Here is a 22982-nt window from a genome sequence, read left to right on the forward strand (position 1 = left end):
ACAGTTGCTCAAACCAGACATTCGGAATTCAATACAAAGACCAAAACCAAAATGCTGGAGGTGTCTGTTTTTGAAGGAGGTGGGAGGGATGACAGGGAGCATGAATGTGAAAGGGGCGGGACTCTATGCCAGTAGAGAACAGTCCCCAATAGAAGCCCTCAGCTGTGCACACAGAGCTGCTCAATGTTATTCAAAGAAAAGAATGTCGCCCATTTTGCCTCTGAGCTTTAGCACCAATCACAGTAGCTAATATTATCTCAGGGCTCTGTGCCAGAGATGGTACTAAGAGCATTACATGCCTTATCTCATTTAATCCTCATAACAACCCTATGAGTTGGCATCACTTATCCCCAAATTATAGATGAGGAAACAGGCTTAGAGATGTGAAGTAATTTGCCCAACGTCGCACAGCTAGTAAGTGGAGTCAGGATCTGAATCTGTGTAGTTGGTCTCTATAGCCTATGCTCTTCACCAGGCATCCCTCGGCTGCCCTGCAAAGGGGGAGGGCCTGACCCAGAGTGGGGCTCAGCCAACACCCCTGTTCCCGGGGCTCCTGCTCCCCACTCCAGCTAAACTCAACTGATCACCCATCTGCTGACTGCTCACTGCTGCTGCCACTTCCAGGGAAACCACTAGCGGCTGCCAATTTATTCTGAATAAATAAATTAATGCTACAGCTGAAAGCCTGCCTCTCGTTGTGCATGCCACTGGGCCCAAGGTAGAAAAAGTGCTACTAGAGTTCAGGTGCTCAGTTCTCAGTATGGTGAAGAAACTAGTGCCAGGGTGGGCAAGCAGGTCAGTTGGGAGTGGGGTCCTCCAGAACCGCAGGAAACTCCAAGGAGGATGCCAAAGGATAAATTCCTAAAACCTCACCCTATTACACACTGGGAGGAAAGAGGGGGCACCTCTGGCAAACCGGAGTGATTCATCCCATTAGGGCATTTAGGAGATGCTCCTTTTTGAAAGGGAGAAAGAGTCATCCCTAGGTATGGGGCAATCCTGCATCTGCTGTATATCTGAGGGTGATGAACACTGGATAGTTCATCTCTGGGATACCTGAAGAAAAGAGAAAAAGAGAATCCCTACCCCCCCAAATCTCTGAGGGGCAGCCCTATTTCTAAGATACATCAGGGAAACCCTGCCCCAGGGTCTGAGAGAAACACTCTCCACCCCAGGTGCCTGCTTGCTCTCCTGGAGCCTCTGGCCATTGCACCCTACTGCAGATTCTGGGTTTGGCTGGGGCACAGGATTAGCCATCCCCAGGAAATGCCTCCCTCCGGTCCAGGCAGGGATCCCAGCACACACACCCCTGGTGGTGGCAGTGGGGGGAGAGAGGGGGAAGGTGGAATGTTTCCTTCTCTCCAGGTCAGGGAAGAGATCTGGGGACCACCTGGGGGCCCTCACCCCTCCCACCTCCGTGCTGGGGAAGTGCCCAGTCCAGTGCCCCTTCCACCGGCACGTCCCTCCCTCTAGCTGTGCCGGGGCATGAATCAGCTCTCACAGCTTGTTAAAGCTAGACCTCTTGTTTTCATGCCCTCACCTCAGGAAACAGAGTTACAGCTTTTCCAGCTCTACTCAGCAGGGGGCCAGGGTCCTCACTTTATAAACATCCCCAGCCTGTGAGCGCAGAGGGCACGGAGATAGTGTGAGACAGGAGCCCAGGGGAGAAAGAGAGAAACTAAGACTCAAGGAGCAAACCGAAGTAAAGCCAAGGAGACAAGACCAGAGTAGTCTGAACAGAAGCCAAGAAGGGTTCGAGAGGGCTGTGCAGCAGAAATGGCCCTACCGATATTCTGGGCTGGACAGGCCAAGGGGATCCTAGGTGGCTGGGGAATCATCTGCTTGGTGATGTCTCTACTCCTTCAGCACCCAGGAGTCCACAGCAAGTGCTACTTCCAAGCTCAAGGTAAAGTGGGGTGAGGCGTTAGGAAAGGATGAGGAGGGGGGGTGCACTTAGAGATGATCCTGTGTCCGAATACCCAGATTCCCTCCAGCCATGAAACAGGAAAAACTAAATACGGGGGTAGTGTGCACTTACTCCCTCCCAGCCCAGACCAGAATCTGCCTGCCACCACCATTCCCACACCCACTAACATTTCCCATTCTTTCCTAGCCCCCTGTCACTATGAGGGGAAATACTTTACCCTGGGTGAATCTTGGCTCCGCAAGGACTGTTTCCATTGCACCTGTCTGCATCCTGTTGGTGTGGGCTGCTGTGACACGTGAGTGACCAAAGATGGACAGAGGGAATGACTCAGATGTGAATGACTGAGGGATGACCAGGGAGTTACTAGATTGCTGTGATGTGAGAATGAACAGAGGAGCAGTATGAGGCTGGCCAACGTGAAGGTAGCAACAAGAGTGTGAAAGATGAGGCTTCATGCTACAAAGCAAGGGAGGCTGGGGGGATCTGGAGGGAAAATACTCCTGTTATGAAGCAAAAAGTCCTATATGGTAGGTTAGAGCTTAGTTAGGGGGACCAAGGGGACACTAAAGGAGGATACGAGAGGAGGCTGTGAGAGAGGAAATGTGGGGCAGGGATAAAGGTGGCCTTTCACTGTGCTGACTTCTTCCCCATCCTTGGTTCCCCAGGTCCCAGCATCCCATTGACTTCCCTGCTGGGTGTGAGATACGTCAGGAGGCAGGAACCTGCCAGTTCTCCCTGGTGCAAAAATCTGACCCTCGGCTGCCCTGCAAAGGGGGAGGGCCTGACCCAGAGTGGGGCTCAGCCAACACCCCTGTTCCCGGGGCTCCTGCTCCCCACTCCAGCTAAACTCAACTGATCACCCATCTGCTGACTGCTCACTGCTGCTGCCACTTCCAGGGAAACCACTAGCGGCTGCCAATTTATTCTGAATAAATAAATTAATGCTACAGCTGAAAGCCTGCCTCTCGTTGTGCATGCCACTGGGCCCAAGGTAGAAAAAGTGCTACTAGAGTTCAAGTGCTCAGTTCTCAGTATGGTGAAGAAACTAGTGCCAGGGTGGGCAAGCAGGTCAGTTTCAGATGGTTATGGTGCTGGTGCTGGGGCCTGGGGCAGCATATGAGGCCAGGGTGGGGCTTGTGGGCAGGACCTTGATGGGGAGGTCCCAGCTGAAAGTGTCTACAGGCACTTGCTCAGGACCTGTCCAGGTGGTAGGTTCGGGCTGTTCCACAGGGGGTAGGAGTACCAATCCTGGTTCTCGGGATGTTACAAATTCGAAATGCAATCGCCACTTCAGGGACACTGTAGAAGAAAAAGATAAAAGGAGAGGAATTAGAAGCCAACAGGAGGAAAAGCCAATGACAAGATAGGGTCAGTGAATGAGAAAAAAATTTATATTCAGGAAGACAGGGAAAAGACACAGGAGACAGAGCTACAATCAAGAGTTTTTCTGAAGAAACTGGTTATGTTAACCAAAGATGTAAGTTGAGGATAGCACTGTCAAGTACCTAATAACCCAAGAGTGGGACAGTCAAGACTAGGTAGCTTGAAATAAATGTGCTACAGAATCAGAAATCAGTGTATCACATGGTCCCAGCAGGCAGCAGTGGGGAAAGAGTTCTGCAAAGCTGTTAAGGGTTTAGGGGTCAGTGCATCTAAGAAATAGGGATAGAAGTTCAAAGTCTGAAAAAGTGTTACAGGTCAGAGGCTAGGTGTGGGTATGTCTGGGAGTGAGTTAGGAACCAGGATCCATTACACTCTACCCAAGCGCAGCATTTTACTGCCCCCCTTTTCCTTCTCCAGTAACCATCAGGGCCTCACCAATGGCTGTGCAAAAGCCTGGAGTGGAGCTGAGAGGGATAGGGAGGGAGAAGCTGGTTCTGGTTGTATGTAGGCAGGACTCCTGGTGCCGGGCATGAGTCACATGGGACACAGAGGGGACACCCCCTGTCCCACGGCGCCGCTGGTACTCAGGCTGTACACGCTCCTCAGTCTGTAAGCTTACTGAAAACTGGGAATAAGAAGAGAGGTGCATGCTAACAGGCATTCATAAGTGCTGAGTATAGGTGAGAGGGTAGCCCAACCTCAAGCTATTACACCAAACGATATGGGAGGAAGGCTGTGATCCCTCTAACCAAGTCTATACACCACCCTCCTTCACACCGGCCCTTCTCCTTCCACCCCAGCCCTTCAGGCCCAACACCCCAGAAGCTCTGCTCCCTTCTCACCTGCAAACAAGCTACGGTTCCTTCCCCTAAGTTTAAGGTCCCCACCACGTCCTCGCCGAGTCTGTACACAGATTTGAAGATGCTAAATGTCCCAACTTTCCCTTGGCCATCACTGATATTGTATAGATCTGGGGAGAATGGAACATCATAAACCTGGAGTCTATATCAGGGAATGTCTAGGACTGGGCATCAGAGGCCAAAAGATGGGGCTTTTCTTTATAATCAGGGGTGAGACATCAGTGGATTGCCAGAAGTATGAGGTGGTTAGGCGATTCTGTCTCTGAGACAGGAATACTCTGAGGGGAGGATTGAAGGGGGCAACTCTGAAAGGGTTCTCACGTAGGCTGCGGCAGGATGTGGCAGCCATGAGGCGCTCCCCAGCGAGTTCAGCTAGCCATGAATCCTTCTTCCCACCTTCATCCTCCTCCAAGAATGGACTGGATGGGGCTACAGCCTCATCCTGGGGAAAGCGGACATCCTGAAGGCCTAGAGAGACAATGAGTGGAGAGGTAATGCTGGGAGGAAATACAGATGAGAGCAGAGGTTAGAGTTTTGGATTCTAACCTCATAGGGCTAAAGGTAAAGGAAGCCATGGCTGAGGTATACATTTCAACCTATTATCCAGAATCCCCCCTCTCCTCCCAACTCCCTAGCACCTTCACTGAGACCAGGAAGCTTCCTTGCAGCCCCTCTTGTGAGCCCTCTAAGACTATTTCTGCTTTGATGAGGCTCTTTCCCAGCCCTTCCCTCCAGGAACCCTTACTTACCAGTCAGTACAAGAACCCTCAAAGGGACCCTGAGTAAAGTGATGGGTGAGTTGACACGCTGGCAGCCAATGGTCAGTTTGTAGACATACTTGACTGACTGACCCCGAAAGGAGGGTGGTCCCTCTATGGGCAGCACTTCACTGTAGGAGTCTGGTTGGGAAGTAGTAGTCAGGGCAGCCAGAGGCAGCCAGAGAGTCCTCCCTCCGGGAGACTTAGAAGGCAATTCAGGGATGGGGACAGTCACTCACATGATTTGGACTCTCCAGGGTCTAGCCTCAGGTCACAGAATAGAATTTTTGGTGGAGTAGAAAGGATACACTGACCCCTCTCACCTAAAATAGGTAAGAAAGACTGCAATTTAACGGCCTGTTGTCCAGCAGTGAACAAGGCTAGCACAGCCGGTGGGGGCAGTGAAAAGCTGCCAACCTCCTTTTCCTGTTGTAAAATGGGAACATAGTCTTATACCACCAAAGCAATAGGCACCTTCCCCCACATCCCCAATGTAACTGGGACTAAAATGACACACGAGAACAATTTAAAAATTTGACCTGTGGGTGACAATGACTCCACCCTCCTCCCAAAGCAAATGCCCCACCTCTAACCTCGGTGTGGCAGAAAGACAGTCTGGCTGTCAGGCTGGACATCTGGCTGACTAGAGTCAGGGGGAGGCAGTGCTACCCGACTCTCGCTGGCATGAAACTGGCAATGGATCTGGGCACTGGCCCAGGCCAGAGCCTCACTGTGGGAAGAGGAAAAGGAGGCATCAGAGGGTAGTTCCTGACCTCACAAATGTTTTCCCAAACTCCCTACCTCACTGTCTGATGAGATCAACAAGGTTAGGTAGGGGGTTGTCCTAGTGATCAGGAAATCCAGAACCCCAAAGAGAAACCATTACACAGAGAACTATATTGTGGGTAAAAAGGGGAATGGGGGCGGGGGGGAGGAGAGTGGCCAGCTATGTCATCCACACCTTCCTTTAAATAACCATTTCCTACAACCAGGGCACAACGAGCAAGAAGGTGGTGATGTAGCTACAGAACAACCTGGGCTGTGTCTTAGCACCAGGGATACCAGGCTTCCTCCCAGAAGGGCCACCACCTTCAGTACCAGCATCCCCACCTGGATGCAGAAGTGGCCGTGGGGGGCAGGGGGTTGGTGACGGTCACCACACACTCCAGCGCCTCCCCCGCCAGAAATACAGGACCCCGGCTCAGCTCTGCTACCACTTCAATCATGGCAGCTCCAGAATCAGATCTATAAGGAAACGAGAGGGGTCGGAGGTCAGCACCATGGCAGTGACTGGTGTCTGAGAGGAGCACCTGGGGTGAGGACCGACAAAAGGGACGGTCAGCACCATGGTGCCAGAGGGAAGCGGCTGGATACAGGGAGGGCAGGTGGGTGGGAGGAACCTGGCGCTGCTGACTCAGCACCGCCTAAGCGGAGGCCGTCGCTCTGGGCCGCAGCCCCCAGCCCCGCTCTGCGCGGGGTTACTCTCCCTGCCCCCGGAGATCCCAGGCTAACCTCTGCCCCCCCTTCCCCCAAGGTTCCATTTCCCACCCCAAGACCAAGGCCACCCGTCACCTCGCATGGTCGAAACCGGGGTATCGGCATACCGAGGCCCTCACCTGTCGGCCCCTCCACGACCAGGCCAGGTGCGTGGCGGCGTCCGCGGCGTCGGCGGCGCGGCGAAGGCGGGACTTCCCTTCAGTCCCCCCACCCCTCTACAGAGCCCCTTCCGGCAGGAAGCGCCCGGCTCGCCGAACCGGAAGGGGCGCAGGTCATCCTGGCGTCTTGGGTCACCTTCCCACGGGCTGGCACCTGGGCGCGGGCACTGCCCTGTACACCAGCCGGCGAGACCCGGTGCCCAACCCTGGGGGGCCTCCTGGTGCCGCGGCCCGGGGACCCTGCCAAGGCCGCCGCCAGATCCCCGGGGCGGTGCCTTGAGGGCAGGTCCCGGGGGCGGTGCTGCCTTGCGGGCTGCCCCGCGGCTCCTCCCCTCTCTGCGGGCCCAGTAGTGCTTTGGCCAGGTGAGCTAATCACCGGGGCCCAATGACATCGAGGCCCAACCCTTCCCTCCCAGGACATAGAGTGACAACCGAAAGGGAGCCCAAGGCGGCTTCATTGCTGTCGCCGCCGCCGCTGAAGCGAGAGCTCCTCGGCTCCACAAGTAGTACACCAGCTCGCCTCAGCTTTCCCCAACGCCTGGCCTCCGGAACGGCACCTAACAACAACCGCCGCCCGCATCTGGATTAAGGCTGGCGAGATACTAAGTATCCGAGGGCTCGGGACACGGGGCGATCGAGGTCGTGGGGACCCAGGACCCAAGGAACATGGGAACCGGCGTCCCAGCCTCGGAGCAGATCAGCTGTGCCAAAGAGCGTCCACAGGTTTATTGCCCTGAAGATACTGGCGGCACTGAGGCTGTGCATATTACGGACTGCGAGAGCCCTGTGGACAGCCGACGTCAAAATGAGCTGGGCTACAACAATCTGGAGGACTCTGGGCATCTGATGGCCTCTTATGAGGGTAAAGCTAAGGGCTACCAGGTGCCTCCCTTTGGCTGGCGCATCTGCTTGGCTCATGAGTTTACAGAGAAGAGGAAACCCTTTAAAGCTAACAACATCTCCCTAAGCAACATGATAAAGCACATAGGCATGGGTTTGAGGTGAGTAGATCCCATTGCCTGTAATGCCTTTGGCTTCACTTTGTTCCAGCTCAAGACTTCCAGCAGAAGTGGGAAAGGGTGAGAAAGCAGGTGGGCTCCTTGTCCCAGTCAAGGGGACCTTATCCCCAGCATACTTTAGGCCCATGGCTTTGGAGGGTAAGACCAGGTCACATCTCTTTGCAAGCCTTTTCCTCCCAGTATCTTATCTTGAGCAGGAAGATAGGCACATTTGGTCTTGTACTCAGCCTTTCCCATTTGGGCTCCTTCTCACATACTCTGTTTTCGAAAGACTTTCCTTTGGGATTAGCTGTACTTTGTGGCAAGGTAGGAAAGGATAGTCTGGCTGCTGTGGCACTGACACAATGTTGTTTTATTTGGGAGGGAGAGGTTCTTAACCCCAGGTTTCCCTGAGCATCTGAGGCATTCTCTGTACCTCATTTAGACACACTATGTTACAGTCCCAACACCCATCTGTTTCTTTCCTCAAGCTTTTAGCTCCAGGGAGTAGATGAGAGCCTGCTTTCCTTCAGCCCCAAGGAGAGGGAGCTGTTCACTCTGTTCTGGGATAGACAGCTCCTAATATAAAAAGCAAAGGTAACCTCTGACCAGAGAGGCACTGCCATAGATGTCCCTAGGGCTTTTGGTAAAAGCCTTCCAGAGCCTGCCCTAGTCTCTCCCCAACCCCAAAGTTTACAGACACCCCCTGAGCTTATCCTGGGCTTTCTAGATCTCCACTGAATTCAACGACTACTGATGAGCCAGACCTCATCAGGAAGTCTGACCTTAACAAGAACAGGTGGATGTGAGGACATAAAGCATCACCCTGAGGTCATCTTGAGTCAGCCCACACAGTAAGCATAGAGCTAGGGAGGGAGGTTTAAAGGTTGGGAAACTCAGCCAGGACAGCTTCTAAAGTAGGGGACCCTTTACTTCCCTAGTCAGTGCTGTGGGGCTGTGGTGGGGAGGTTATTTACTAACCCAACCCTGGGCAGTGGAAAGGGCCTGGTGATGCCTGCACATCTGGCTCCTTTGCTAGTGCCTGTGGGTGGCCTGTACCAGAGAAGAATCATCCCTCCAGGATGCTTCTGAAATTGGCCCAGTCCAACTTTGACCCCAAAGCATCTGGGTCAAAATTGGACCTAGAATACAGACAGAAGCACAGTGGGTTGCCTGTGGTGGGGACAATGAAGTCAAGAACAGGTGGGCATCCTAGCCTCATGGCCCCTAAATATGAACTGAGTCATAGAGGCCTGAAGCTGTGCTCAGTACCCTAGACCTTGGCTCCCCATACCAGGATAGGGTGGGGGTTATTGACACAGGGCTTTTGGCATGAGTGAGGTCCTGCACTGAGGGCGAAGCAGGGGTGAGACAAGGAAGAATTCCGAACATTCATGAGTTTGGGTTGAAATTATAGAGAAGGTCAAATAGGGTTAGGGAGTGAGAGAGCTCCAGGAAGACAGAGTTCTCTGGGCCTCAGCTTGGTAAGAACTTAATTTTGATTGCTCTCTCTTCCAGCCAGAGTCCTTTCATTCAATAAATATTTAGTGAGTGCCTGCTCCATGTCAGATAATCCTTTGTTCTGCCTATCTTCATATCTTGCATTTCCTCCTTGGTACCCTAATCCTAGCTGCTCCCTCCACCAATCCTTATTCTAGCCTGTAGTTTCTTTTTTTCTTTTTTTTTTTTGAGACAGAGTCTCACTCTGTCTCCCAGGCTAGAGTGCCCTGGCGTCAGCCTAGCTCACAGCAACCTCAAACTCCTGGGCTCAAGCGATCCTCCTGGCTCAGCCTCCCGAGTAGCTGGGACTACAGGCATGCGCCACCATGCCCGGCTAATTTTTTCTATATATATTTTTTTAGTTGTCCAGATAATTTCTTTCTATTTTTAGTAGAGACGGGGGTCTTGCTCTTGCTCAGGCTGGCCTCAAACTCCTGACTTTGAGCGATCCACCGCCTCAGCCTCCCAGAGTGCAGGGATTACAGGTGTGAGCCACTGTGCCCCAGTCTAGCCTCTGGTTTCAAAGTCCAGTTTTCTTTAAACTGGCAGAGGATTCTCTGCCTTCACAACATCCTTTGTCTTCCCTCCCACTCCTCCTACTCCCAGAAAGTAATGTCCCTATTCTTTAATCACATTCCTCCTCCCTTGCTTCAGTCTGTCTTCCATCTCTCTTATACTCTATTGTTTGTCCATTCATTCATATGTAAATACAGCAAGTGTTTATTGACTGCAGACTATGCTGTGCCCTGTGCTTGAAGCTAAGGGTAATATTCAATTAGTCTTTGTCACTGTCCTTTTCCCCAAGGAACTTAAAAATATGCCAGCCTCACATGAGGAACATTGAAATAACAAGGCAGTGTCTGATTAGGAATTGAGATAGGGTATGTACAAGTAATAATCATACCTAACACACATATTCCACTTTATGGATTTCTTATCTGTTATGTCATCTGACCTTTAAACCATTCCATGAGATAGCTAGGGCAAGAGGTACCCCATTTTGTAGATGAGGAAACCGAGGCTCAAGGGCTTACTTACCCAATTACCAGGTTAGAAGTGCTGTGATTGGAGTGGGCACGGTGGTTCATGCCTGTAATCCTAGCACTCTGGCAGGCCAAGGCAGGAGGATCGCTCGAGGTCAGGAGTTCGAGACCAGCCTGAGCAAGAGCGAGACCCCGTCTCTACTAAAAATAGAAAGAAATTAGCTGGACAACTAAAAACATACAGAAAAAATTAGCCGGGCATGGTGGCACATGCCTGTAGTCCCAGCTACTCGGGAGGCTGAGGGCAGAAGGATTGCTTGAGCCCAGAAGTCTGAGGTTGCTGTGAGCTAGGCTGACGCCACGGCACTCTAGCCTGGGCAACAGAGTGAGACTCGGTCTCCAAAAAAAAAAAAAGAAGAAGTGCTGTGATTGAACAATGGGTATAAAGTGGTTGAGTTGGGAGGATAGGAGAAGTGGGAAAAAGTCTGGCAGAGCAGGGGTTGCTTAGTGAGGACCCATGCTGAATGAGAGAGAATTTGTAGGGAAATAAGATAGGCTGGGATACATGTCACAACCTTGAAAACAGAATTATTTGCCTGTTGGATGCAGGGCTGTGGCAAGACCATTAAAATGCTGGGATTTTTAGAAGTCTTTACTAGGATATTACGAGAGAGCAAAGTCAGAAAGCTTACAGTTTAAATGCTGAACTAAAAAGAGAGAAAAAAAAAAGACTTAGGAAATGCCCTGAAATGTAAACACAGGTTGTCTATGGGTGGGATGATTTTTTTTTTCCCCTTCTACCTGGTATATTCTCCAAATTTTCACCTTTCATAATCAGGAAGAAAAAAAATAATCATTTTAAAAAGAAGAAAGTTATCCCCAGCAGTCTGTGCCTATTTAGGAAGTGGGAGGGGAGAGTAGAGGATATAGGCCAGGAAACCATAAATGACCCTTTCAGTGCTTCAGACAAAAGCTCCTGAGGTTTGAGCTAAGCAGTGGTAGTGGAGTTAGAGAAATAAGGAAAGATCAGAAACCCCTTCTGAGGAGGATAAAGAAGAGAAACAAAGGCGGTCCTACCTCAAGCTGGGACAACTAGGAAGATGTACAGAACTTGAACTATAGAGAAATCAAGAGGAGAGGTTTGGATGCAAAGGTGACGGGGTCCTTGAAACGCTTAATGGGAGGTCACGGCTGGGTGTCCAGAGAGAGGCAGGTGACTGCAGCTTGTCAGGAACTGCCCACCTGCCCCCCATTCCACTCATACTGCCTCTTGCTCCTCAGGTACTTGCAGTGGTGGTACCGGAAGACCCAGGTGGAAAAGAAGACCCCTTTCATTGACCTGATCAACTGTGTACCCCTGAGACAGATCTACGGTGAGGCTCACCCCAGCTCTTGCCTGCTCAGGGAGGGCTTTGCCTCCAAGTCTACCAGAGAGTTAGGCAGAGGCTTCCAGCTTATGCGAACTGCAGTGCTCTGTCCCCTAGGTTTTTATTTTTCATTTTTATTTTTTTCTTTTTTTGAGACAGAGTCTCACTCTCTTGCCCGGGCTAGAGTGCCATGGCGTCAGCCTAGCTCACAGCAACCTCAAACTCCTAGGCTCAAGCAATCTTCCTGCCTCAGCCTCCCAGGTAGCTGTGACTACAGGCATGAACCACTGTGCCTGGCTAATTTTTTCTATTTTTAATTGTTTGGCTAATTTCTTTCTATTTATAGTAGAGACAGGGTCTCGCTCTTGCTCAGGCTGGTCCCCTAGGTTTTTAGAGGAACCAATCTTTATAGTCTAGAAAGAGAGAACTGGGCTTGATTTCCTCTCCCTATACCCCACTAACCATCCTGATTCTCTCTCTAGGTTGTCCCTTGGGTGGCATTGGGGGAGGCACTATCACCCGTGGCTGGAGAGGCCAGTTCTGTCGTTGGCAGCTTAACCCTGGAATGTATCAGCACAGGACAGTCATCGCTGACCAAGTAAGAGCCAGGAGGTTGAGAGTCCCAGGACAATACCCTCCTCCACTCTAGGCCAAGAAGGGCCCCTTGGCTAGTGTAGGATGTGGCAGTTAGATGTGTATTTAATTCAATCCAATAAGCACTCTCAGGATGCATTCTGTGTGCCCAGCCTTGTGCTAGGATGTACTATAGGAGCACATGTTCCTTGAAAGAGTAAACAGCCTTGACATTTCTCCAGTAAATGTCTCCTGCCTACCTCACTGCCCCAACTCTACTAGCTGAGCCAGTTCCCAGCCATAGAGAGTGCAGAGAATTCCCAGATCACTTACTCTGGCTGAAAGAACATTTGGTAGGACTAGAAAGGAAAATAAAACCAAAAGTCTTCAAACTCATGGGGAAAAAAATGTACACATTTTTTTGTACACTCCTTACCCTGACTTGGGAACCCTCAGCCAAAGGTCAGATCCTCTGCTGATCACTCCTCTAGAGGTCTCTTTGCCTCAGGGCCTAAAAAGCCCCTCTTCTTCCAGGCTTAGATCTTCTTAGATCTTATCCTTCTTCCCATTTCTGAAGCTTTACTTTTTCTCCTTTTGTTCCTACATCACGTCTGGACCTCAAATTGCCAGAGGTCTGTGGCCTACCTTTCATTATGTCTCTCTGGTGACCTCCCCTCTTATGAGTTGTCTACCAAGTTCCTCTTTCCTGCCTGAGGGATGCCTCCTACTTTCAGCTCATCTTCAAAGGAGAAATGACTAGCAGATCTTAAGACCAATTAATGACGATGCCCTTCCTAGTTCAGGTTTATCAGCCCTGCCCAATGCCCCAAGATCCCTCTCTGCCTCATCCCTTAGGTATCCTGAGGGGAATGGTCCAGAATCCTGACTCTACAATTAAAATAATTATTGCATGCTTAACATGTGTTAGGCACTGTGCTAGGCTTTTTGTATAATATTTAATATTAAAAAACAATCCTACAAGGTAAGTACCATCATTATGCTCATTTTACAGATGAGGAAACTAAGATCCAAGAGGTTTAGTAACATGCCCAAGGTCACATGGTGACCTGGAAAGGTTGGGATTGAGAACCAATTCTCTTTGTGATGAAGAGCCTGTGATCTTAACCATTATGATCTATTCTGACAAAATGAAAAATTGTTTTATATAGTTATCCCTCAGTATCTGTGGGGGATTGGTTCCAGGACCTCCCACAGATTCCAAAATCTGAGGATGCTCAGTCCCTGATATAAAATGACATAGTGTTTGCAAATAACCTACACACATCTTTTCATATACTTTAAATCACCTCTAGATTACTTATAATACCTAATACAATGTAAATGTAACATAAATAGTTGTTATGCTATACCAGAATAAAAAGTCTGTACATGTTCAGTACAATTTTTTTTCTCCGATTATTTTCAATCTGCAGTTGGTTGAATCCATGGATGCAGACCCCACAGATACAGAGGGCTGACTGTATACAGTAAAAATTTCAGGCATAGTTGGAACCAAGGGAAGAGGTATTAATCCCTCGTAGCTCTTATCCTCCAGGAGCTTAAATTTTTATTGAGGAAAAAAGACTTAAAGAAAATGGAGACCGTGAGACCACATCAATGCCAAAATAAGAGGGATGGATAATGTACTGAGAGAAAAGGGACGGTGTTGCAGACTTTGCTCTTTCGCTCCACACATGCCAACTCTGGAGAGGGGTACATTTCCATAGGGCAATCAGGGAAACAGAATGGTAAATAAATGCATTATAACATAATGCACGAAATGCTAGAATAGAGGGGTAAAGAGACACATAAAATGACTCATTGCTGGAGGAAGAAGAGGAGGAGGAGGAGATGGTATTTGACCTAGGCCTTGAAGGATGAGGGATTTCATCAGATGCAGAATAAGCATGAGCAAAGGCATCGAGGAGAGAATGTAGTGTGCTCAATGAACAATGAGTATTTTATATGAACAGAATATAAGTGCTTGACCAGGTAATGAATCTACTAGGCAGAAGAGGCCAGAAAAGAAGGGCCTTGAAAGCCACTTAAGAGTTTAGACTTTTAGTCTGGAGGCCACAGGGAGTCTCCGAAACATTATAAGCAGGGACTGACACATCTTGATTTGTCTGTAAGAAAGAGCATTCTGCTACCCAGATGAGAAGAGGCAGAGAAAAGCAGAGATGGTGTGGGCCTAGGTTAGGGCACTAAGGCCACAGTAGTGGGGGAGGGAGAGGAAGCCTGGGAGACATATGTTGGGGAAGCAGCAGGACTTGGTGGTGACACTGAGCCTGGGGCAAGACCTAGGAGATGACTTGGGGCTGGTGGTGTGGTGGTAACAATTGCAGGCTCTGGAAGGGTAGAAGCTGCTTTGAGCGGGTGGAGACTTAGTTTGTGGTGCCTGTGGGTTACCCCATTCCAGCCTATATGTTCTCTTGATTAAGTTCACAGTGTGCCTGCGTCGGAGAGGGCAGACTGTTTACCAGCAAGTCCTGTCCCTGGAGCGCCCAAGTGTCCTGCGCAGCTGGAACTGGGGCCTATGTGGGTACTTTGCTTTCTACCATGCCCTCTATCCCCGAGCCTGGACTGTCTATCAGCTTCCTGGCCAGAATGTCACCCTTACCTGCCGCCAGATCACACCGATCTTGCCCCATGACTACCAGGTGAGGCCCCTTTCTGTTTCCTCCATTGCCCTCCCTTCCCCGGGATCTGCCTCTGCTGGAAATTGCATGACCTAGGAAAGGGAGGAGGTTGGAGGCATAAACATCATGCTGGCTTTCCAGCACCACCACCAAATTGGTTCCGACTTCTGTAATCCCTGGTAGGCAGTTTTCCTGGGAATATGGGGAGATGCAGGTAGAAGACAGAAGAGAGTATACTGGGGAGTATTTGAGTCAAGTCCTCTGTGCCCAGGACTGATCCTAGGGAGTAGGGCCAGGAGGGGCCATACTGGAACAATCTGAGTCCAATTTTCTGCCCCCCAGGACAGCAGCCTGCCTGTAGGAGTCTTTGTGTGGGATGTGGAAAATGAAGGGGATGAAGCTCTGAATGTGTCCATCATGTTCTCCATGCGGAATGGACTGGGGGGTGGAGATGATGCCGCAGGGGGTTTGTGGAATGAGCCCTTCTGTCTGGAGCGTGATGGGGAGATTGTACAGGGACTGCTGCTGCATCATCCAACCCTTCCAAATCCCTACACAATGGCTGTGGCTGCACGACTCACGGTAATGGAAGAGCCTGCCCTATACCTCCCTATACCTTAGCACCTAACCCCTATCCTCAACCTGGCCCCTGAATCCATCTCCACCCCACCATGGTCTCTTCATTTCTTCAACTCCTAACTTGCACCTTCATCACAGCCCTTAAGCCTCTGGAACTGAGGCGAGAGTATGTAAGAGGAGCTGGAGAGCTAGTCAGAATCCAGCATACTTGTGGAGCTTCCCTCACAGAGTCTTTGGTCTCTTAACAGGCAGATACCACAGTAACCCACATCACAGCCTTTGACCCTGACAGCACTGGGCAGCAGGTGTGGCAGGATCTACTTCAGGATGGACAGCTGGACTCCCCCGCTGGTGATGAGTGGTCTGCCAGGGAGGTGGTGGAAAGATTGTCCCTGTCTTGGGACCAGGGGAGGGAGGTCTGGTAATGAACAGGCTTTGTTCCCATGTTAGGGATCCCTGTCCCTGGGGCTGAAGGGGGCCTATGCTGATTCCTCTTATACTTCTCTCAGGCCAAAGCACCCCCTCGCAGAAAGGAGTAGGCGTTGCTGGGGCTATATGTGTTTCAGCCAAGCTGCCACCTCGAGGCCGGTGCCGCCTGGAGTTTTCATTGGCCTGGGACATGCCCAGAATCATGTTTGGAGCTAAAGGTCAAGTCTATTATAGGTGAGGGGGACCAAGAAAGTATAGGGATCCAAGGCACTGGGGCTCTAACCTGGAGCTTACGTTCTCATCCTTCCCCTTTCTTTCCACCCCAGGCGGTACACCAGGTTCTTTGGCCAGGGTGGTGATGCAGCACCTGCTCTTAGCCACTATGCACTGTGCCGATACACAGACTGGGAAGAGAGGATCTCGGCTTGGCAGAGCCCGGTACTGGACAACAGGTGCCAATGGGGCCCATGTCTTGCCTTTCTCCCAGGGTCTCACACTCCAGATGGGACTCCTTAATTTACTTTCCACCCACCAAAGTCAGTAGAGTTGTGCTGGGATTCACTTGATGCTCCTACTCTACTGGACCCCAGGATCCTTTCTATCCTGGGAGGTCCACACTCATTACACCCTCCTGACTCCCCAGATCCTTGCCTGCCTGGTACAAATCTGCACTGTTCAATGAACTATACTTCCTGGCTGATGGAGGCACAGTGTGGCTGGAAGTTTGCGAGGACTCTCTACCAGAGGAGCTGGGAGAGAGCATGCATCATCTCCGCCCCATCCTACGGGACTACGGTCGATTTGCCTACCTTGAGGGTATGGGCTGCTGGTGGGTTGGGGCGTGGCAGGCCATACCCCTGAGGTCAGTCAGTGCCTACCACAAGGCAGAGTGATGGATTTTGCCCACCCCAGGGCATTGGTTGGGGTTGAGGGCATTACTGGTGGGTGTGGACTGGAGACAGTGCCCCACCTCCAGCTCTACAGGACAAGCTAGGGAGGGGCTACGAAAGAAAAGCAGGAATTCTGGCAACAGTGTGTCTCCCTCATTCCTCCAGGCCAGGAGTATCGCATGTACAACACGTATGACGTCCACTTTTATGCTTCTTTTGCCCTCATCATGCTCTGGCCCAAACTCGAGCTCAGCCTACAGTATGACATTGGTGAGGTTTCCTTTCGTGCTGTGTCTGCCCTCTTAGCTCCCCACACCCTTGAACCTTTGTGGTCCCTCAGATTATCTCTTCCTTCCTTTCCCCTCAAACATATCTGCATCCTGCTTATTAGTTTCACTCTGAGGTCACACACACAGCTCTGTGCCTTACCCCAAGCCTGCCCATTCCCTGCCTCTCTTGTGTGTCTGCTCCCTTAGCTCTAGCCACTCTCAGGGAGGACCTGACACGGCGACGGTACCTGATGAGTGGGGTGGCGGCACCTGTAAAAAGGAGGAACGTCATCCCTCATGACATTGGGGACCCAGGTAAAAGTCTACCCCAAGGTAGCTTCCCTCCTTCAACTTCTGCACTCTCTAACCTATCTACCAATGCAAATGAACCAGGTCCCCTCCCCTCCCACAGATGATGAGCCGTGGCTCCGGGTCAATGCATATTTGATCCATGATACTGCTGACTGGAAGGACCTGAACCTGAAGTTTGTGCTGCAGGTTTATCGGGACTATTACCTGACGGGTGACCAAGGCTTCCTGAAGGACATGTGGCCTGTCTGTCTAGTAAGGATGCATATGCAGTGGGCCGGGGCATGGCTGGTGTTTGGGGAGAGCCCAGCTGGATATTGTCTTTCCTTGGTACCTAGGTCTTCAGCAGTATCTTGGTTCCTCTCTAGGCTGTGATGGAGTCTGAAATGAAGTTTGACAGGGACCGTGATGGGCTCATTGAGAATGGAGGCTATGCAGACCAGACCTATGATGGATGGGTCACCACAGGCCCCAGGTTGGAGGGTAGGGGTTTCTAGGAGGCCTGAGGTGGGGAACTGGACACCAAGGGATTGTAGGGCTCAAGAAAAAATGACTCATTGTCTGTTAAATTGCATGGGAGTGGCTGGGGCTGTCAGTCTGATACCCAACCCATGTCCCTGACCAGTGCTTACTGTGGAGGGCTGTGGCTGGCAGCTGTGGCTGTGATGGTTCAGATGGCTGCTCTTTGTGGGGCACAGAACATGCAGGATAAGTTTTCTTCCATCCTCAGTCGGGGCAGAGAAGCCTATGAGAGACTGCTATGGAATGGTGAGTTGTGAGAACGTGAGTCTGAGGGCAGCCGTGGGGACACCAGGAGCCTCACTTTGCCCTTCCTCTATTCCAGGCCGCTATTACAACTACGATAGCAGCTCTCAGCCTTACTCTCGTAGCATCATGTCTGACCAGTGTGCTGGACAGTGGTTCCTGAAGGCCTGTGGCCTAGGTGAAGGAGTCACTGAGGTGCGAGAGACTAGAAGGAGGAGCCAGAGAGAAAGGTGGGTTTTCCCCGGATGTGGGAAGCAAGTTTGAGACCATCTTTCTTCCCTTGCCTCTCCAGGTGTTTCCTACCCAGCATGTGGTCCGTGCCCTCCAAACTATCTTTGAGCTCAATGTCCAGGCCTTTGCAGGAGGAGCCATGGGGGCTGTGAATGGAATGCAGCCCCATGGTGTCCCTGACAGATCCAGTGTACAGTCTGATGAAGTCTGGGTGGGTGTGGTCTATGGTCTAGCAGCCACCATGATCCAAGAGGTAATGTCCTCCCTTCCCCATCTGTACGTTGGCCCAGAAAACTACTTTAGCCACCAAACTTCCTCAAGGCATAACCAGTGCCATCTTATCTATGCATAAAGCCTCCCTCTTTCCCTGGTATGCATTCCAGCTCCTGCCTTCAGGCTTCTTCAGCTAGTGGGGGAGCTCCCTGAGGGCAGAGACTTTACTCTCTCCATCTGTCCAGCTGCAGCAGCTATTCAGGGGGTGCCAAGTTGTATGTATGACTGCCATCTCTCCCCACAGGGCCTGACTTGGGAGGGCTTCCGGACAGCTGAAGGCTGCTACCGTACCGTGTGGGAGCGCCTAGGCCTGGCCTTCCAGACCCCGGAGGCATACTGCCAGCAGCAGGTGTTCCGCTCACTGGCCTACATGCGGCCACTGAGCATCTGGGCCATGCAGCTGGCCCTGCAACAGCAGCAGCACAAACAGGCCTCTAGGCCCATAGTCAAACAAGGCACAGGACTAAGCACAGGGCCTACATTTGGACCAAAGGAAGCCATGGCAAACCTGAGCCCAGAGTGAGCCCTCTGAACTGTGGGATGGAGGCTCTAACAGCCCAGCCTCTAGCCTGTCCTTTCTTCCTTCCCCCGAACCTCCTGCAGCCCTGAGCCATCAGGACAATCATACCCCTTCCTTTCTCCCCACCCAACTGTACCAGTAAAGGGGGGGTTGAGGGTGACCCAGGTATCAGAATCACTTATTTATTTCATTCCTCACTGCATGAAATGTTCAAAGAGGTCAATTGATTTTCCCAGATCCATTCATGGGGTGATAGACACATGGGTACAAATAAAAGACCCAAAAAGCCAGTAAGTGTGGTCTGTTTGAGCCCTCAGGCTTCCTAACAGGGCACAGGAGCTGAGGCTAGCCCTCTCTCCTTTTTTTGGACACAGAAAAAGGCTCTTGTTGCAGTCCTGCTATATCCTCACATCTAGCTTGAGTATCTGCCCTGCAGGATCACAGATATGAGGCTAGGGGTAGGAAACCATCCCTCCTTTCTTGTGAGATTTACGTGCAAAGAAAGGATGGGACCTGGCTGAGGGGGCCCTGAGAAGAGGTCAAGCAATGGCCACTCCAGGGGAGGCTCTGTATTAGGAGCCTGAGGCATGCAGTATAGCAGGCAAGAAGAGTTGCCAGGAGCCTGGAGTACATGGTCTGAGCAGCTGTCCAGCAACTGGTTTTTGCTGTCCTTTGGCACCTCTGACTGCAAGGCAGGCAGCTCCAGCTGGTGAGCATCCTCACTGGGGAGGGCACGAAGCTGGCGGAACAACACTGAGGAGACAAAGAATCTTCAGAGGCCAGCCCAGGCCCCTCCCCTAGCCCATGCCTTAAGAGATAGCCTTAAGCCTCTTACCTCTGTTCTCAGCTGGCAGGCTCCCCCTTGTGTCAGAGGAGTACATAGCAGGTATGAGGAGGAGGCAGAAGGAGAAGAGTAGGACCTAGAGCACAAGAAAAAGGAGATGAAGAAGGGCTCTTGATTGCATTCCTGCCCCCACTGCCCAAGAAAAGGATCTCTCCTCCCATCACCATCCTCACCAAGACACAGGTGCTGCTGCTGGTGGTTTTGTTTGACATCTCAATCACCATGGCCTGTAGTTTCCTCAGCTGACCTAGAAGGGACCTAGAGGAAGAGAGGGGACAGTGGTGAGCACCCCCCGGCCTGGCACCCTGAGACACAATGAAACTTTCCTGTTAAGGCCACCTCCACCATCTCTGCACTGGATCCTCTCTTACTTTTCATCCTATTTTTGCAAATGACTGCTTCCTCTCTGTGGACAAAATGCCTGAAGTTCCTCATTAAAACAAAAAAGCAAACAAAACAAAAGGTTTCTCTGCCTTGACTTAAACAATCCTTGGCAAATACCTTCAATAGTTCTCCACTGCCTGATCAGCCGTGCATATGACCCTCACCAGGCATTCTCTGTATTCTCTACCTTCTGGCGCAACTCCCCTGTATTAGGGATCCAGCCAAACAAGACTGTGTTGTGTTCTCTCTGCCCAGAATGCTTTCCCCACTCAACCCCATCCCCTGGAATCCTAACTACTATCAAATACTAGCTGCCCCATGAGATCTTTCTTACTCTCCCTTTCTCTTTCTTGGTGCTTCTTAGTTACTTATTCGGCATTCCTATGAGATTCTTGGAATCAGAGACCAAACACCAAACCTTGAATTTGGGAGCTGCCCAGTTAGAAATCAAGTGTAGAGCAGGGGAAAGAGAAAGCGTTAGATGGGGGAATAGGAAAGGAATGGTTTGGAGGGTTGCTTACGAATTCTCTTCCTCCAGGAGCTGTATTTTGTTCTGAAGCTTCAGATTCTGGGCTGTGCATCTCAAGACCCTGGGGGAAGTAACAAAGATATGGGGACGTGCCCTCTATCCTCCCCTAAAAACCCTAACACTTCCAACTATTTCTGTTGCCCCCGCCGAGTCCTCCCTTTTATACCTGCTCTCTAAACCTCCAACATACATCTCCTTCTTCCTGCGGCTCTCTTGAGCAGACTTTTTATTCCGAATCTTCCTCCTCACTCGTTTCAACAGTTGTTCTTCCATCTTAGAAAAGACAGGGAAGGGGATATCATCAGAGAAATCTTAGGCCAAGGAGTTGAAAGGCAAATGAGCTCAATCTTCTTCCCAATGTAGGACTCCCTTTGACAGCTTTCTTGACCAGTAGACATTCAGCTTCTGTCTGAATGCCTCCAAGGACCAGGTGTTAACACCCTCACAAATGTGACCATTTTTAACAATTTTATTAATTAAAAAAGAAAAATCTTATCTTGAACCGAAATCTGCTGCCTCATACTTTCTATCCGTTGGACTTACCTTGCATCTTTGGGGCCAAATAGAACAAACTCTGTTTAGCTATTTTAAGGCACTTGACATTTAGTCAAGAGTTTAAAAAATCTGGACAAAATTTTTAACTCATCATCTTTTCTCCTTAGGATAGACTGCATCCTCTTACTATCTGTTAATGATATGGGCTCAAACCTGGATACTAAGATGTGCCCTGGCCAGTATAAAGGGAAACAAGATAGTCACTGACTTCTAGAGGCAACACCTGCCTCTATTGCTACAGCTTCCAGGTCCCATTCACTTTCCTTGTAGCTGTGTCACACTGCTGACTCATCATGGACTTTTAAGAAATTAAAATTCTATAAACTTTCTGATTTCATCATAGTATCACAATACTCTGCTTGTGGAGTTACCACATTGCTCAAAACTTAAATCTGAGGATTTTATATTTATTCTTGTTATACTGTTTAGTCCAGCCCTGCTGAATTTTCTAAAACAGTTCTACCATTCAGCCAGAGGTGGATTACCACGAAGCCAATGACGTGTTAGGGCCCTTCATTTGCACAGTCCTTTCCAAGGGCTTATACTAATATTGCACTGGTAATTTTGAATTCATTTTCCTTAAACAGAACACCAAAATTTATAGAAGCCCCACAAAACCAGGATCCGCCCTTGCATCTAGCATATTAACTAACTGTCCCGGACATCCTATTAGTAACGAATCTGCTAAATTTCTCACCTCTGTCCTTTTCCAAATTATTGATATAAAATTAACAGAATCGGCCTACTTGGGACTCACAATCCCTCTCTGCCTTTGCTCCACCAGTGGGAGCCTTACCTTCGTGAGAGGAAGTGTCCCAGACAGAGTAAGTCCCTCCTTCTCCAACAGCCTCTTCTCTTCATCTGTCAGTATCAGCCTAGCAGTGTCCTAGGGTTATGAAGCAGCACGGTTGCATGGGGATGTCAGAGAACAATGAGGAAACCTGCCCCCATCAGTACAATGTGAGAATAATCTTCCTGAAAATCAAGTCAAGTACCTGCCCTGCCGGCTCCTCCACCTGCAGTGGAGTCATCTGATCCCCCTCCTTCCCATAGCTCCCGCTCTCTGCAAAAGGAAAAACATAACTAGCCAGGCTCATAAACTCTCTCCTCTGCGCAAACTTCACTTATTTCAGACCCACCTAGATCCATGGAGACATATTCCTGTGGGAGAGAGTAGGTGTGATCATGGAGGACAGGACAGGGGTTGGAGAAGTTGAGGACGTTCAACGATGCCGGGGAACACAGCAGGGAGTTCAGCAAATCCTCTACCTCCCCGTCGCCCGGTCCCTGCACAGGGTTCAAATTAACAGGCCTTGACTTATTACCACCATCTTCCGATCTCACGGACGTCCCACGCCTCCCCCAGTCAGAACCACCACCCACCTCAGAAAGCGGCAGCTCCCAGTCCAGTGGAGCCACCACAGCCTTGTCAGGCGCTGTCCATAAGTCTCCGCTTTCCTCTAGCAGGAAGTCCAGCAGGTCCTGGTCATCGGGGTCCAACGCCAGCTCCATTTGGGACATCTACGGAAAGGATGGGCAGAAGCACAGGGTTTCACCCCTCCGCCCGGCTCCAAGCCCTGAGGCCCTGTGGCACGACCCCCAGTCCGACTGTCGGTCTCCCCTACCTATCACTGGCTCTCTTCCCCCGGGCTTCCCCGCTAGGGGATGGCGGTAGCTCTCAAGCCGGTCTTGTCTCCCAGACTCAGTTCTCCTCATCCTCCAACGCAACAGAAGTGACGCACCCGGTCCCACGGCATTTTGG

At 50.7% G+C, this 22982-nt stretch overlaps 4 protein-coding genes across 4 annotated transcripts; 2 read left to right on the top strand and 2 right to left on the bottom strand.

The window, feature by feature from the left end:
* Positions 1 to 1761: 1761 nt before the first annotated feature.
* On the top strand, positions 1762 to 2881 carry MSMP (microseminoprotein, prostate associated). Its single transcript, XM_012656432.1, has 3 exons — positions 1762 to 1906; positions 2114 to 2222; positions 2593 to 2881. The coding sequence occupies exons 1-3, from the start codon at positions 1777 to 1779 to the stop codon at positions 2771 to 2773; spliced, it is 420 nt and encodes a 139-aa protein (XP_012511886.1). The 5' UTR covers positions 1762 to 1776; the 3' UTR covers positions 2774 to 2881.
* RGP1 (RGP1 retrograde golgi transport homolog (S. cerevisiae)) lies at positions 2796 to 6698 on the bottom strand. Its single transcript, XM_012656420.1, has 9 exons — positions 6545 to 6698; positions 6039 to 6173; positions 5522 to 5658; positions 5168 to 5251; positions 4920 to 5069; positions 4492 to 4638; positions 4153 to 4280; positions 3746 to 3935; positions 2796 to 3226 (listed from the first exon to the last, which is right to left on the bottom strand). Exons 2-9 carry the CDS (start codon positions 6152 to 6154, stop codon positions 3003 to 3005), a joined length of 1176 nt encoding a protein of 391 aa, XP_012511874.1. The 5' UTR covers positions 6155 to 6173; positions 6545 to 6698; the 3' UTR covers positions 2796 to 3002.
* GBA2 (glucosidase, beta (bile acid) 2) lies at positions 6681 to 19198 on the top strand. Its single transcript, XM_012656395.1, has 17 exons — positions 6681 to 7584; positions 11346 to 11437; positions 11914 to 12029; positions 14446 to 14664; positions 14986 to 15225; positions 15471 to 15573; positions 15732 to 15885; positions 15978 to 16103; positions 16295 to 16467; positions 16707 to 16811; positions 17018 to 17125; positions 17223 to 17374; positions 17488 to 17594; positions 17745 to 17887; positions 17964 to 18079; positions 18177 to 18368; positions 18633 to 19198. Exons 1-17 carry the CDS (start codon positions 7250 to 7252, stop codon positions 18909 to 18911), a joined length of 2760 nt encoding a protein of 919 aa, XP_012511849.1. The 5' UTR covers positions 6681 to 7249; the 3' UTR covers positions 18912 to 19198.
* CREB3 (cAMP responsive element binding protein 3) lies at positions 18970 to 22928 on the bottom strand. Its single transcript, XM_012656409.1, has 10 exons — positions 22846 to 22928; positions 22604 to 22741; positions 22360 to 22507; positions 22216 to 22283; positions 22017 to 22106; positions 20832 to 20938; positions 20658 to 20726; positions 19926 to 20010; positions 19744 to 19828; positions 18970 to 19661 (listed from the first exon to the last, which is right to left on the bottom strand). Exons 2-10 carry the CDS (start codon positions 22739 to 22741, stop codon positions 19321 to 19323), a joined length of 1131 nt encoding a protein of 376 aa, XP_012511863.1. The 5' UTR covers positions 22846 to 22928; the 3' UTR covers positions 18970 to 19320.
* Between the last annotated feature and the right edge of the window lie 54 nt (positions 22929 to 22982).

Source organism: Propithecus coquereli, unplaced genomic scaffold (assembly GCF_000956105.1).
Source record: "Propithecus coquereli isolate 6110/MARCELLA unplaced genomic scaffold, Pcoq_1.0 Scaffold114, whole genome shotgun sequence".
In the NCBI taxonomy this organism is placed as follows: domain Eukaryota; kingdom Metazoa; phylum Chordata; class Mammalia; order Primates; family Indriidae; genus Propithecus; species Propithecus coquereli.

Bases quoted from the DNA above. Each gene is read 5' to 3' on its own strand.
- MSMP (XM_012656432.1), top strand. From the start codon at position 1,777: ATGGCCCTACCGATATTCTGGGCTGGACAGGCCAAGGGGATCCTAGGT. The intron at 1,907-2,113 runs GTAAAGTGGGGT...ATTCTTTCCTAG, and splicing joins GTGCTACTTCCAAGCTCAAG to CCCCCTGTCACTATGAGGGG. The intron at 2,223-2,592 runs GTGAGTGACCAA...TTGGTTCCCCAG, and splicing joins GGTGTGGGCTGCTGTGACAC to GTCCCAGCATCCCATTGACT.
- RGP1 (XM_012656420.1), bottom strand. From the start codon at position 6,154: ATGATTGAAGTGGTAGCAGAGCTGAGCCGGGGTCCTGTATTTCTGGCG. The intron at 5,659-6,038 runs GTGGGGATGCTG...CTCTTCCCACAG, and splicing joins ACGGCCACTTCTGCATCCAG to TGAGGCTCTGGCCTGGGCCA. The intron at 4,639-4,919 runs GTAAGTAAGGGT...TTGTCTCTCTAG, and splicing joins GAGGGTTCTTGTACTGACTG to GCCTTCAGGATGTCCGCTTT.
- GBA2 (XM_012656395.1), top strand. From the start codon at position 7,250: ATGGGAACCGGCGTCCCAGCCTCGGAGCAGATCAGCTGTGCCAAAGAG. The intron at 16,812-17,017 runs GTGAGGTTTCCT...CTGCTCCCTTAG, and splicing joins CAGCCTACAGTATGACATTG to CTCTAGCCACTCTCAGGGAG. The intron at 18,369-18,632 runs GTAATGTCCTCC...CTCTCCCCACAG, and splicing joins CAGCCACCATGATCCAAGAG to GGCCTGACTTGGGAGGGCTT.
- CREB3 (XM_012656409.1), bottom strand. From the start codon at position 22,741: ATGTCCCAAATGGAGCTGGCGTTGGACCCCGATGACCAGGACCTGCTG. The intron at 22,284-22,359 runs GTGGGTCTGAAA...TTCCTTTTGCAG, and splicing joins ATATGTCTCCATGGATCTAG to AGAGCGGGAGCTATGGGAAG. The intron at 20,727-20,831 runs GTATAAAAGGGA...TACTTCCCCCAG, and splicing joins GTTGGAGGTTTAGAGAGCAG to GGTCTTGAGATGCACAGCCC.